The following is a 13,603-nucleotide window of genomic DNA, read 5'->3' as shown; positions in this document are numbered from 1 at the left end:
CGGTGCGAAGGCACCCAGTGCGGAAGGCCACGTTTCATCTTCCGCACCTTGATCGTCCTTCCCCCGGGCTCTCATGACCTCACCTGGGTTCTGAACCCTGCCGCCCTGGCTCAGGCTCCGCGTCCCGGCCATGAACTCAAGCTGTGCCCCCCTCTCCCGTGACTGCTGCAGCGCCCTCCTGCGCTCCATGCGTCCCCGGTGTCTTACCCTCTCCTCACCCATCACCAGCCTGGTCCTCCCCAGCGGACCCCTTTCTGCCCTGCGTCTCGGCATCGGGCACTGGGGAGGAAGGTTCTCCCAGCCCTGTGTTGGCTGAGCCCAGTTCGTGGAGGCCATCTCAGGGGCGCAGGCTGGTTGGGGGAAGGATGAGACCTGAGACCAACTTGCAGGTGTGAAAAGCGCCCTTCCTCTGGTCTGTTTCCCTCAGGCTCCAAACCAGATGAGGGGAAGCACACTGTAAGGTGTCACCAGCTCCCAGCCCGTCCCCAGGCCGCTGGCGGCCACCAGCTGTGCCTTTGCTCAGCCACCTGCACCCCACGTGCTCTTGGCATTTACTTTCTCTGCCTTCCTTCTATCTCACTTTCTGCTTTCCCCTTCTGCTGCCCCGCCTGGTCTCGCATTTCTGTCCGTGTGGCGCCGGGCAGGGGCCCCTCCGGTCCCTCGCTTTGGGACTTGCCGCCCCGACCCTGCCACATCTTCTCTGCCCGGCCCCGCCATGGAACCTTCGCGAGCCAGCCCAGCCTTGGCAGCCCAAGCACGGGGCCCCTGCCAGGAGCTGTGTGCGTGGCCGGACAGTGCCCAGCTGGCCCCCAGAGGCTGAGCCCAGGCCCCGCTTCCCGCAGCAGCAAGGCCCCACGGTTTTCCATTGGGTGCAGCCTGGCCGAGGCTACCCTAAAGGAGCAGAGGAAGGGGCTGGAGAAGGAGAAGGAGGCGCTTGGGAGAATGTCCCCCTTCCCGCGGTGCCTGCTGATAATTGGCTCTCCGGAACCAGCTCGGGACACAAGGGCCAGCTGGGCCAGGAAGCAGTGCACAATGCTGCTCTTTCAGGGGGGACTCTGCGTGGTCGCCGGTCTTGTGTGACTCCAGGGAAATCTGGAGTACAGCCTGTTCTCAGAGGACGTTCTCTAACCTAGACCGGAGGTGAGAAATCGAACCCCGACTTCTCACTCTCTGTCCTGGGAGGGTCCCCGCAGGCATCACCTGGTTCCTGATGATTTCTTGCAGGGAGAGTCTGGGGAGGGGAAGGAAAGGGAAAAGATTTTCTCAAGGAACCATGAATCATTGCGTACCTGGTGCTTTTTAGAGGGGGAGCCTGGGAAGCAAGCCACTCCTTAATCACTTGATGGTTTACTAAGACTCTGCACCTGCCTTAGCAGCTGTGGGCCCTCGAGGGAAGAAGGCAGGTCCTTGCCCTCAGGAGTTTAATCTCGGTGGGGAGGTGAGACAACATGCCAAGTGTCAAACTCTAAGAAAAATTGGAATTCAAGAAGAAGGTTGGAAAGAACTTATTGGCCAGAGTGGCCTGGCCGGTCTAAAGGACGGTAAAGTTTGGTCTGCCCTGGGAAGACGGGCAGAATTTGGAACGTAGAAGGAAGTAGAGCATGTGTGGCATAAAATTTTACAGAACTACAGGAAAGTCGTCGTCGTAGCTGGGAACTTCTGTCCTGGAAACATCCTGGTGTCCGACGTTCCGAGGACCCCCGAGGACCCACAGCCTGCCATTACGAGCCCAGAATGCTGAGGCTCAGCCCTGCCAACGAGCCCAATAAATCTCTGGCTCAGAAACCGGGCGGCCTGCCTACAGCCGTGGGCCGGGCTCTCTGGGGCACTTGTATGTTAGGGAAGCATTGGTCAGGGAACTTGGGGCATGTGGGCCACAGTAATGGAAAACTCCAGTGAGCTGCAAGTGAAGGGGCCGGGGCAGCCTCCACAGGGGCAGGTAGGGCTTGCGGGGGTCAGAGAGCTGTTGGTTTGGGCAGAAACTTCATTCCGCAGCCCAGCGCCAGGCTGGGCCCTTGGTCAGTGTCCTAGACCCGTACTGGGGGCTGCGACTATATGTGTACGTGGAAATTGTTCCACGCTTTCCTTTTTTTTTTTTTTAAAGTTTATTTATTTTTGAGAAAGAGGGAGAGAGAGAGTGCACACTTATGAGTGGGGGAAGGACAGAGAGAGGGAGACAGAGAATCTCAAGCAGGCTCCGCATTGTCAACGTACAGCCTGATGGGCTGCTCAGTCTCACCAGTCTGAGCTCGTGACCTGAGCTGAGATCAAGAGTCAGACACTTAACTGACTGAGCCACCCAGGTGCCGCTGAGTAGTGTTTTATGTGTGAGTTGATCCTGCATAGAGTTGGAACCGTCCCCTCCCTCATTCTGAACACTATACTCCTTTTCATACAGCCAGAGCTCAGATTTGCATTTTGACCAATCACATCATAGTGTCGCTTACAGTAAGTTGGCAGGCAAATAAAACACCTAATTTATTTCACAAGGGCTGATTTGAATCCTGCTTCCCCTGTGCCGGAGAGTTAGATCTAAATATAGGAAATCTCTTTGGTACCTACTGGGTTGCATATTGGGAAATGTTACTGTGGAAAGCATTTGGATTCTGATTCTGTGTTCCTGATGTGGAGGGCCATGTCTGCTATGGGGATGGTGACTCAGGGGCTGAGCTAGAGCCACATCGCAGAGTCTGGTTCTCACTCCACTCATTGGAGTGGCCTTGGGCAACCTACTTGGCCGTGGTTTCCTCATCTGTGAAATGGGGGTGGTTAATACTAATACTCACCTACTTGGAGGCTATAGAATTAGGAGATTTTAATAAGATAATGAACACAAAATGTTTATTATTAGCACGGGGCCTGGGAGCAAACACTCATTAGCTTGTAACTCATTAGCTAGTAACTTGATGATTATAACCACTGTTGTTTCTGGTTCACGTCCTCCTTCTTTTAAAAATGACTGTTTCTCACCCCTAAGGTGCCCTCCTCTGCAGCATCTTCGATGCTCCCCCTGCTGTGTCCCCTGTACCTGGGAGCTCCCATCGGCCAGTCCTGTTTTTAGAGCCCACCTTCCACTGGGCTCTTGGCATTTTAATTTCTGTCATTTTGGCCGAGGCTTTACTCCCTCATTTCTCTGTTGTCACTAGCTTCCTCCTGCGTCTCCCTACCTCCAGGTTCCGTCCTCTTCTGCCTGTGGCCTTCATGCCCCTGCCGCTTCCCCACCGGCACCCAGCACCGCCTCCCTCTCTGGCTCCCCGTCCCCACCCTGCCTCCGTGCTGCCCTCCAGCCACGCAGCCCGCACGCGCTCTGGTTGCCTGTCCTCTGTGACCCTGACCTAGACAGCCCCTCCACAGTCCAGAGCTGTCACGATGGCTCAGGGCCGGGATCCAGCTGACCAAGATTGGAAGTGAATAGCATGACCTCAGGCAAGCTGCTTGGCCTTCCTGTGCAACAGTCATAGGTGCCCCTGAGTTCGAATGAGGCATAACTGAGAGAAGTAGGTGAATTGCAGGGATAATTACAGCACCTGGGACAGGTCACCACCTTCTTCCTCTAAGCGGTGTCCCCCTGGAGCAGTATCATGATTTCCAGGGGCTTCTGCCTCCTGTCAATGTTTAGAGCACAGAACATGTGCGGCGTGCAGCCAACACACAAACACATACAGGATCTGTAGTTCCAGACTCATGATATGTTATTTTAAGGGAATTGTAAGGTGTTGGGTTTTCTTATTGTTGCAAGCAAGACTCATAGTGACCGTGAGCTTGGGCACTTGGTCAGTACGGTTTAAAGACGTATTTGTGGGGGCGCCTGGGTGGCTCAGTCGGTTAAGCGTCTGACTCTTGGTTTCGGCTCAGGTCACGATCTCACGGTTCATGGGTTCAAGCTCCGCATCGGGCTCCGCACTGGCAGTGCAGAGCCTGCTTGGGATTCTCTCTCTCCTACTCTCTCTGCCCTTCCTCTGTTTGTGCTTTTATTCTCTCAAAATAAATAAAATTTTTAAAAAATTAAAACACTTAGAAGAGAACGTAGGAATCTACCAGTATAATCCAGGGTCAGGAAAAACCTTAAGTACACGCAGAAGCGGTCAAAGTTGAGGTGAGCATACTTAACTATGTAAGACAGTCGAGCCGCCTGGTTGGCTCAGTTGGGTGAGCATCTGACTTTGGCTCAGGTCATGATCTCTCGGTTCGTGAGTTCTAGCCCCCCGTCAGGCTCTGTGCTGACAGCTCAGAGCCTGGAGTCTGTTTTGGATTATGTACCTCCCTCTCTCTCTGTTCCCCTCCCGCTTGCACTCTCTCTCTCTCAAAAATAAATAAACATTAAAAAAATTAAAAAACAAACTATCTAAGGCAGTCGACAACCATGAGCACATGTAAGGAAATACTCAGAACTCACTAGCAGTCAGTGAAATACAAAATACAGTCACAGTGAAGCGTCACCATACCCATAAGACCAGCAAAAATGGTGATGGTGGGGACGCTTTTGTACATTGTCAATGGAAACGTGAACCATTAGGGTCTTTTCGGAATGCAACATGGCAAGCTTATCTGGATCCTGATTAGAAGAAATGCAAGAAAGTTTTCCTGTTTTCACACAACAAGGAAATCTGAACACCTAACTAACCATTTGATGATATTAAGGAATTATCCTTAAATTTTTTTTTAATTTTTATTTATTTTTGAGAGAGAGAGATGGGGGGAGGAACAGCGAGAGGGAGACAGGATCCGAAGTGGGCTCCACACTGACAGCAAAGAGCCCAGTGTGGGCTCGAACTCACAACCCTGCAAGACCACGACCTGAGCCAAAGTCAGACACTCAACCGACTGAGCCACCCAAGCGCCCCCATCCTTAAAAGTTTAGGTGTGATAATAGTATTATGGTTTAATTTTAATTTTTTTTTAAAATTTTTACATTTATTTATTCTTGAGACACAGAGAGAGACAGAGCACAAGCGGAGGAGGGGCAGAGAGAGAGAATGAGACACAGAGTCCAAAGCAGGCTCCAGACTCTGAGCTGTCAGCACAGAGCCCGCGGCAGGGCTCGAACTCACGAGCTGTGAGATCATGACCTGAGCCCAAGTCGGATGCTCAACCAACTGAGCCACCCAGGTGCCCCGGTTTAATTTTTAAATTGTTCTTTTTTTTTTTTTCTGTAAGAGGTTCATCCTGAACCTCTGGGATTTTACTTCAGATAATCCAGAGAGCAAGGGCGTCAGAGGCTGACAGGAGAAAGCAAGGGTCAGCATACTTAACAGGCACTGGCCGAATCCCCACCACTGCCTGGTTTTTGTGCATAAAGTTTTATTTGGAACGCAGCCACACTCATTTGGTTATGTATTTGTTTAGTATCTCTGAGGCTCCTCTCGTGCTCCAACTTTTGCAAAATTGAGGACTTTCAGCAGAGAGCCATGTGGCCCACAAAGCCTAAAATACCCACTAACTGGCCCTTACAGAAAATGTTTGTGACCCCTGGTCCATAAGGAAGTGGATTTGGCTGCAAGTTCATAAGGGTTGACACTGGGGGCTGTGTGGGCCATGTTTGTCTATGTTTGGATCTTTCCATAATGGCAGATTTAAAAAAAAATCACAACACTTTGACCCAGTGTATCCCACTCCTGGAAATCTACCCATTGGGAACGAAGGCATCAATATGTATAAGCATGCTTACTAAAATGGTTTACAGTGGTTAAAAAAGTTTTTTGATGGCCTGCCAGCACGGGAATGCTTGTATAAATCATGCCCACCCACACCATGAAATATTATACTGTCTCTTTAAAGAATGAGCTAGAATTTTACCATGCCGCTTGGAGAATTTTTCATAAGATGTTTTCAAGTGAGAAAAGGAGGATGTTGAAAAGTCTGTGCTTGGTGATCGCATTTCTATAGAACAGTGGCAGAATTAACCCCTTTGGTAGGGAGGGTTGTGTGTGTGTGTGTGTGTGTGTGTGTGTGTGTGATGCATAACATGTTAACGTGACTTAGGGTCAAATGCCAACTATGGAAAAGCACAGCCAAACAGAAAAAGGAGAAAAACTGTACTTAAGCAGCCTCCATGATAGGATCCCATTTCGTCTTTCCGTAAGTTGTATCCATAGGTACACACGATTTGCTAAATTCCAAAGGGAGTTACGATTTTTAACACAACTGGAAAGGAGTGGGTATTGTTAATGCCTTGTAAGTAAGGAAATAAAAGGGAATTTGGTTAGGGTTGGAAGATGCCCAGGAGTGGGAAAACAAGGAGTTCCAGTGACCCCGCCGCAGACCTGGGCTGGCTAGGGAAGCCTCCGTGGAAGGCTCTCGTGGTGAGAGAGGGGCGGCTGGGTGGCCTTTGGGCCGCAGCCGCTCCCTGAGCTCAGTGCCTCTTCCTCCTGCTCCCGGAGAAATAATGTTTCCCTGGGGGATGAAAAGCATCCCTTTGTGCAGGCTTTAATTGCCACGCTGTTGTATCGAGTGAATGAGTGGCAGGCGGGCACAGCAGCTGGGCACAGCCAATGCCAGGCAGCAAAGCCCGCTGCCTTAGGACAGCCTGGGCCAGCTGGCCTGGGAGCGTTGCCCACCTCTGCCCCCCACAGCCCCACCTCCTCCGACCCAGACCCTGGTCCCGGAGGGGTCCTCAGAGCACTGGGGAGGAGTCACTGGAGGTAGAGAAAGGGGTGGGGCGCCTGGGAGGGTCTCAGACACTCTAGAAGCTTATTCATCTCAGCCTCCTTTCCCCTCCCCCTCCCTCTTGTTTTTCAGACTGTCAGCATCAATAAGGCCATTAATACGCAGGAAGTGGCTGTAAAGGAAAAACACGCCAGAAATATCCTTTTGGATGTTGTTTGGAAGACTGACCCCAAGGAGGGTCAAGTTGTGGGGACTGAGGTCAGGGCGAGGCATCCTTGCTCAGCTGCAGGAAGGGGAACCCCCACATCGGCCAGGCCTCCTGCAGGGTTTGAGAAGCTCGGTTGGCAGCAGCTGGCCTTCGAGACCACAGCTCATCATGAAGGGACCCAAGGACCCCGCCCGGCCTAGGACTTGAGCTCCTCAGAACTGCCAAGTCCCTTGACATTACTTTCCTTCGAGAGATTTTCTCGGGCCACAGGAGTGACTTTTCACCTGTGTCCTCAAAGCACTTCAGGCCCTGCACTTGGCCCATAGGGCCACACTGACCACCCCCTTGGGAACATGATCGTCTCCCCTTCTCTGATCATGAAACCCAAGCAAAAGGTCTCGGCTGCAATGGTTGGCCTTACGAAAGCGCAGGGGCTCCACCAGGGAAATAAGATCCACCTGTGTGGGCCAGTTCACCCCCAAAGGCAGCAGGGGTGAAGAAGACCAGGACCCCAAGGTGGCTTAGGGAGCTGGTGGCTTGGAGGTTCTCACCAATCGCACCTCCTGGCCCCCACGCCAAGTTTGGACCTGGGCCACTACCATCATGGGTCGTGTCTTCGGAGAGAAGCGCAGGCAGCATCCTGGCTGATGGGTCCCTTGGGATCTGCCCTTGAGGTATAGAGACCAAGAGCTGGAGGGCTGATCCTCAAAGGCCAAAGGAGAGGCTGCTGGTGTGTGCAGCTCGGGGCGAGTGGAGGCTGGGCTTCGGCCTGGGACGAACAGCTCCTCCTTGCCTGGGCTCATCGTGGTGGCAGGGACACAGCCAGTCAGCTCAAAACCGCTCATCTTGAAGCCGTCCCACCTCAGCCCCTTAAGGTGGCGGAAGAAGCCCCGGACTGCCGGTGCGATGCCCCACACCTGTCAAGCCCGTGGGAAGTGTTGCTAAAAGCACGTGCTGCTCCTACTGGTGGAAACGCAGCTTGTGTTTGGCAGGAAGATACTTTGGTTGGATTTAGGGTTTAGCTGCAGGATGGGGGCTCTAGAACTTTGCCCAGGCACCCCAGAAGCCTGGCTCAACAGTGAGCCTAGGGAGACCTTGCAGACCTCGCCCTTTTATCCCCACAAAGGCACAGTCCCCTTGCTCTACTGAGTCGAGAAAAGCCTTCATTATAAGTGGCCCAACCGCTGGCCCCGCCCTGCCAAAAATACTGATCAGTCTGAACGAGACAGGAAAGAAAGAGAGAGACAGTTTTCAGAGACTAGTGTGCTCCAGATGGGGGACTGGCGGGGCCATATCACACCCTCTCAGGAAGGCTGCCTGGGGTGATGGAAGGGACACCAGGAGATTCTGGAATCCCTCCTCTACAGCAGTCTGGCTTGCCCTGGAGCCTCGAGTGGGTCCAGCGTGGGGGGGGGGCCTCCAAGAGCCTTCGTCCCCTTGTCTGTCACATGAAAGACCTGGGCCAAAGAAGATTTGAAACGTCTAATGTTCCAGCTGTAATATTCTGTGAGTCTCTCTGCTTCACCATTAAGAGGTGGATAAACATTGAAAGGGTAATTCCATAGGGTAGGGTTTTCAAGCCTAAAGATATCACACAACCTTTATTCTTTATTGATTTTTTTTTAAAAGACTGTCAGCCACCCTCAGTAACAATTGGATAAGCATTTGGAAGTCTGACGTCAGAAATGCTGTTCAGACAACCATTTATCCTTAGGTGCCTAACTGCGCCCGCCCCCACCGTGGCATCCGCTCCTAGAGGGCTGGCGACTGAGTCTTAACTTTTTTTTATATCCCTGAGTGCCTTTTATAGTGCCTGACACGCAATGGGTGCATTAAAATGCTTGTGAAATCAAAGGACAGAAAGGTCTCCTTGCCTCTTTCAAAGTCAGGGTGGCTGGCTAGCTCTCTGCAGAGGGGTTGGGAGCTATCTACCGCTCCTCTTGGCTTCTGTCTAGCCCGAGGGGGCTGTACTTGAGGGGAGACTGTAGTCGTTGCAGAAATCACTCTAAGACCAAAAGCTGACTTCAGCTTCTTAGACCCAGAAGTCTGTGTTCAAGCTCATCCCCTCTCGAAATGTAAATTTCAGTCTGGGGAAGGAACTTTATGATACCTTCCAGCTCAGAAGCAAAACAACATGTGTTCTGGATGAGTCATGAAGTTCCCTGACCCGAGGCAAGTTTTTCTGGCCTGCTTGGCACCTTGCTTCTTACCTAAGCTTTGACAAAGAAGCCTGTAGTTCTGGGGAAAGACCTGCACTTGGGGGTTGATGGTGCCTAGGAATTGGGTGTGTGAGGCCTATTTAAACGAACAATTACGAAGAAAGTGTGGACATCCCCTACTGAGCCCAAAGGGGCTCACGAATTCCACATACAGAGAATTCAGAGTATTGGGAGATTAATGCATCCCTGGTTGAGGCCAGGCAGCTTTGCAGAAGCGGTGGGGTGTACGAGTCATTTTAGGTTTTGGGGGACAGGCTTCCAATGTGGTCAATAGTATTGTAACAGTGTCGTATGACGATAGGTTGCTAGTGGCCTGTTGCAGCCTCCACCCCAGGGATTGGCTGCCCGAGGCAGGGCCCGTGCCTTTGTTTTCCATGACCCTCCCTCACCGTGCATCCTGGGCACCCACCATGAGAAAGGGGCACAGACCTTTTGGTCTGTTGTCAACCGGCTGCCCCTCTCTAGCAACGCTGTCCTCTGCTGGAAGTTCTGCCACGTGTTTCACAAACTCCTCCGAGATGGACACCCAAACGTGAGTTCCTGGGGCTGCAGGGGTGACCAGGGAGCCCGGGGCCCATGCGGGGAAAGTGGGATCGCCTGGGGCACAGGGGCCGCTGGCCACTCCCGCCCTGAGGGCCTTTTGGTTACTGGTGAGAGGAGGGCTTGTCTGTCTGGTCAGCCTCCCTGCCTGCCCCAGCCCCATCTTCTACCATCCTCTGTCTCCTTGCCTTCTCGTCTCTCATCGGCGGATCCCTTCCCTCTCCAGGTCCTGAAGGACTCTCTGAGATACAAAAATGAACTGAGTGACATGAGCAGGATGTGGGTGAGTTTGGAGATGCAGCCGGGGGCCACCTGCACCTTCTTACCCCTCCCCAGAGGCCATAGAACAAGGACCATGGACCGCAATGAATTTATCTCTTTCAACTTGCTTAGAATTTCTCTCATGAGCATCACAGAGGGGTCAAAGATGGCCCCCAAACAGTACCACGATATCCATAGTCTTACTCGGGGGCCCTGGTAGCCGTAGGGAAGTTCTAGGGCCTGAGAGCTTCTCCTGCCAATGGAAGCTTACATCAGAATGTGCTCCAGGCACTGGGATCCCTCAGCAGTGACTGCCACCGTTCTGTGTCTTTCCTTCTGATGGCCCCGTGCAGGTCGCAGTACATTGAGAACCAGCATTCCCAATTCTTAATGCCAGGGCTCTTTCTTTCCTGTCTAGGGATTCTCAGTGCCTTAGGATGAAGGAGGAGGTAGGTGGTGTTATCAGCATCAATTGAAAAAGAAGGTTTTTATACACACACCAGAATCCCTCTAGATTCTGTTGTCCGAGGAGTATGTGTGTAGATGGGGTGTAATCTGCATTTTGAAGCCTCTCCCGGGTTGATTCTGATATGTCTCATTGCCCCCACTGGTTGAGAACTCCAGCCCTTTCCTTCAAATTCTTACCTGTATCTGTCTGCACTCACAGAATGTTATGTCATCCAGTGCACCCATTGCTGACAAGAATACACGCCCAGAGAGGGAAGCAGCTCTTTCTACATAACAGGCTAGGTAGTCTGAATAAAGCTGAGGGGGCACCTAGGTGACTCAGTTGACTCTTGATTTCAGATCAGGTCATGATCTCACAGTTTGTGAGTTCAAGCCCTTCATCAGGCTCTGCACTGACAATGCGGAGCCTGCTTGGGATTCTCCCTCTCCCTCTGCCTCTCTCCTACTTGTGCACGTGTGCACGCTCTCGCGCTCTCTCGCGCTCTCTCTCTCTCAAAATAAATAAGTAAACTTAAAAAAAAAAAGCTGAGAGTTGTCCCCAGATCTCCCAAGTGCATATTGGAGAGCTTTCTATTATTATATCTCTAAACACGGAAAGCTTAGGTCTTTTCTGTTAGAATTTGCCTGGTGTGCCTTTTTCCTTCCTTTTAAAACTTTTGACTTTTCTAGGGGCGCCTGGGTGGCTCAGTCGGCTAAGCGTCCGACTTCGGCTCGGGTCACGATCTCACGGTCCGTGAGTTTGAGCCCCGCGTCGGGCTCTGTGCTGACAGCTTGGAGCCTGGAGCCTGTTTCGGATTCTGTGTCTCCCTCTCTCTCTGACCCTCCCCCGTTCATGCTCTGTCTCTGTCTGTCTCAAAAATAAATAAACGTTTAAAAAAATTTTTTTTAAAATAAAAATTAAAAAAATAAAACTTTTGACTTTTCTATATTCTATGTCTTAGAAAAGTCCCTTATAAATAGCATTTCATTGGATTTTTGTTGTTGCTTTTCTTCAAGATAGCAGTCTTTGTCTTTTAACTGTACATTTACTCCATTTACATTTATTATAATGCATGATATTTTTAGATTTATATCTTCCATCTTAGTTTGTGCTATTTTCCCCTTGTGTTATGTTTCTCTTTCTCTTCGTTTCTTGTCTTCTTTGGATTGATTGGGTATTTTTTTTTCTCATTCCATTTTTCCCTCATTACTAGTTAGGAGATTTTTTTTAAACTCTCCTTTTATTTTTTATTTTTTTGGTATGTTTTCCAATAATTACAAAATACACATTTAGCTTATCAAGAGCTAAAATTCCTGTCTTTATCTGTTTCCTATTAACACAAAAACCTTAGAATATTTTCCCTCCATGCCCTCCCTATAAGCTTGTAGGTTATTGTTGTTATGTATTTTAATTTTGGTTTTGTTTTTTTTTTTAGACTCTATAAGATCTTTTGTTTTAATTGTTTTATTCAGTCCTCTTTGTTTCTTTAGATCTCAGTGGAATCTAACTTTAAATCTTTAAATATAACATCCAGGATTACTTTTTTTTCTGCCTGAATTATTTTCTTTAGAACTTCCTTTAGTGAGAATCTCATGGTGGCAGATAACCGATTTCACTTGTTTGGGAATGTCTTTATTTCACCCTCCTACATGGAATATACTTTGTCTGGGTTTAGGATTCTGGGGTGACAGTTTTCCTCAGCACATGGACAGTGTTATTCAAGATACCCTTCCACTGACTTCTGGCTTCCATCATTTTCAGGAAGTCGGCTGTCAGACTCATTGTCCCTTCTTTGAAGCAAATCTGCATTTCCTCTGGCCATTTTTAAGATCTTACCATGTATAGGTGCAAATTAATTGTGGATTCCTTAGACTTCTTAAATCTCTAGGTTAGTATCTCTTATCAGTTATGAAAAACTCTCTTTGTCTCTTCAACTATTGTCTTTCCTCTGTTCTGTCTTTTCCTCTGAGACTTTGGGTATATCCGTCTTTCTCATTCTATCCCCCCAGTATCTTTTTTTTTTTTTTTGAGTAAGCTCTACTCCCTATGTGGGGCTTAAACTCATGACCCCAAGATCAAGAGTCACATGCTCTATCAACAGAGCCAGCCAGGCACCCACCACTACCACCACCACCAATGTCTTTAGACTTGTGTTTCATTGGTTTCTACCTGCTTATCCCTTTACTATATTCTGGATAACCTCAGTAGATCTAACTTTCATTTTATTTGTCCCCCTTTCAGCTGGATCTCATCTGTTAAACCTTTTCATTATATAATTATAATTTTAGTCTAGCTTTCATTTCTTGGAGTTCTTTTTTTCCCTCCAAATCTGCTTGTCATTTTTTATGATTTCTTGTGCCCTGCATGTATTTTGAAGCAGACTCTGACTTATTTAAACAAATTAAAGGGTGATTTCATGTATCACTTCTTATACTTCCATTATCTAGAGACCTTTGAGATATATTTCTGCTGTCCATTGTTTTTGATGAATGCTGTTCGTGCTATGGAGTTTCTTTTTGTGCTTAGTTATTTTTTACTGTGAGGTGCTCATTTTCCTAGGAATCTTATTTGTGGGAACTCTTTGAAGTCTATAATGAAGGCAGGTTCCTCCAGAGAGAATGGGCATTTGCCTCCATTAAGATCACTCTAAGTTAAATCCTCAGCTTAAGGTTTTGTGAATTCCAGGAAGATTCCCTTGAGCTCTGGCTCCTTTGGGTCCATTTCCAAGGAGTTGTTTTTCCCTCCTTCTGATCACTACAGTGGTTCAAGGGCCTCAGGGAGGACTTTTTTGGTGCAGGAGTGCTGGGATCTGTGTTATGTCCAGTTCACCTTTAGTTCTCCTACACCAGGAAGGCAGTCTTTGGCTCTTCCCCCAGACTCTTCAACTTCAGCAGGGCTAAGTTCACACCTGGCCCCTGAGGCTCAGAAAACCAAGTTCAGTTCACCTGGTGAGGCAAAACCCCTGTCCCTGCCAACTCCATCACCCCAGTATTCCATATTTTCTCCTAGTAGCTGTAAGGACTTGGTCCCTGGTCTGAAGATTCCTTACCCTCTCATTAGTTCATTAATGCCTTCAAAGAGAAGTTTTAAATATTTTTCCCAATATTTTCGTAATTTTCGATGGGAAAGTCAGCCCAACGTAATCTGACTCATTATCCAAACTGGCATTCCTTTAGGCCTGTCCTCCTATGTAGTTTTCTCTTCCATTTGACTGAGAGTTTCTAGGTATTAGAAACCTTTTCACTCTTTTTTTTTTTTCCAATTAAGACCTTATTTTCTTTTAAAGCAAGTTTTATTAGGTTCACAGCAAAGTTGAGCAGA

The 13,603-nt window shown here is 49.2% G+C and overlaps 1 protein-coding gene across 1 annotated transcript in view; it reads left to right on the top strand.

Annotated features, from left to right (window-relative positions):
- HIP1 (huntingtin interacting protein 1) overlaps positions 1–13,603 on the top strand; it is a 149,901-nt gene that overhangs the window by 94,219 nt on the left and 42,079 nt on the right. The window contains exons 2-4 of the mRNA XM_053894029.1: positions 6,739–6,802; positions 9,423–9,565; positions 9,800–9,856. Coding sequence (XP_053750004.1) covers positions 6,739–6,802; positions 9,423–9,565; positions 9,800–9,856 — 264 coding nt within the window. The remainder of the gene's footprint in view (positions 1–6,738; positions 6,803–9,422; positions 9,566–9,799; positions 9,857–13,603) is intronic.

This window comes from Panthera pardus, unplaced genomic scaffold (genome assembly GCF_024362965.1).
Source record: "Panthera pardus isolate Hobbes unplaced genomic scaffold, ASM2436296v1 HiC_scaffold_4, whole genome shotgun sequence".
Taxonomy (NCBI): domain Eukaryota; kingdom Metazoa; phylum Chordata; class Mammalia; order Carnivora; family Felidae; genus Panthera; species Panthera pardus.
Note: the sequence above shows the minus strand (reverse complement) of the source record. Positions and strands in the feature narration are given on the sequence as shown.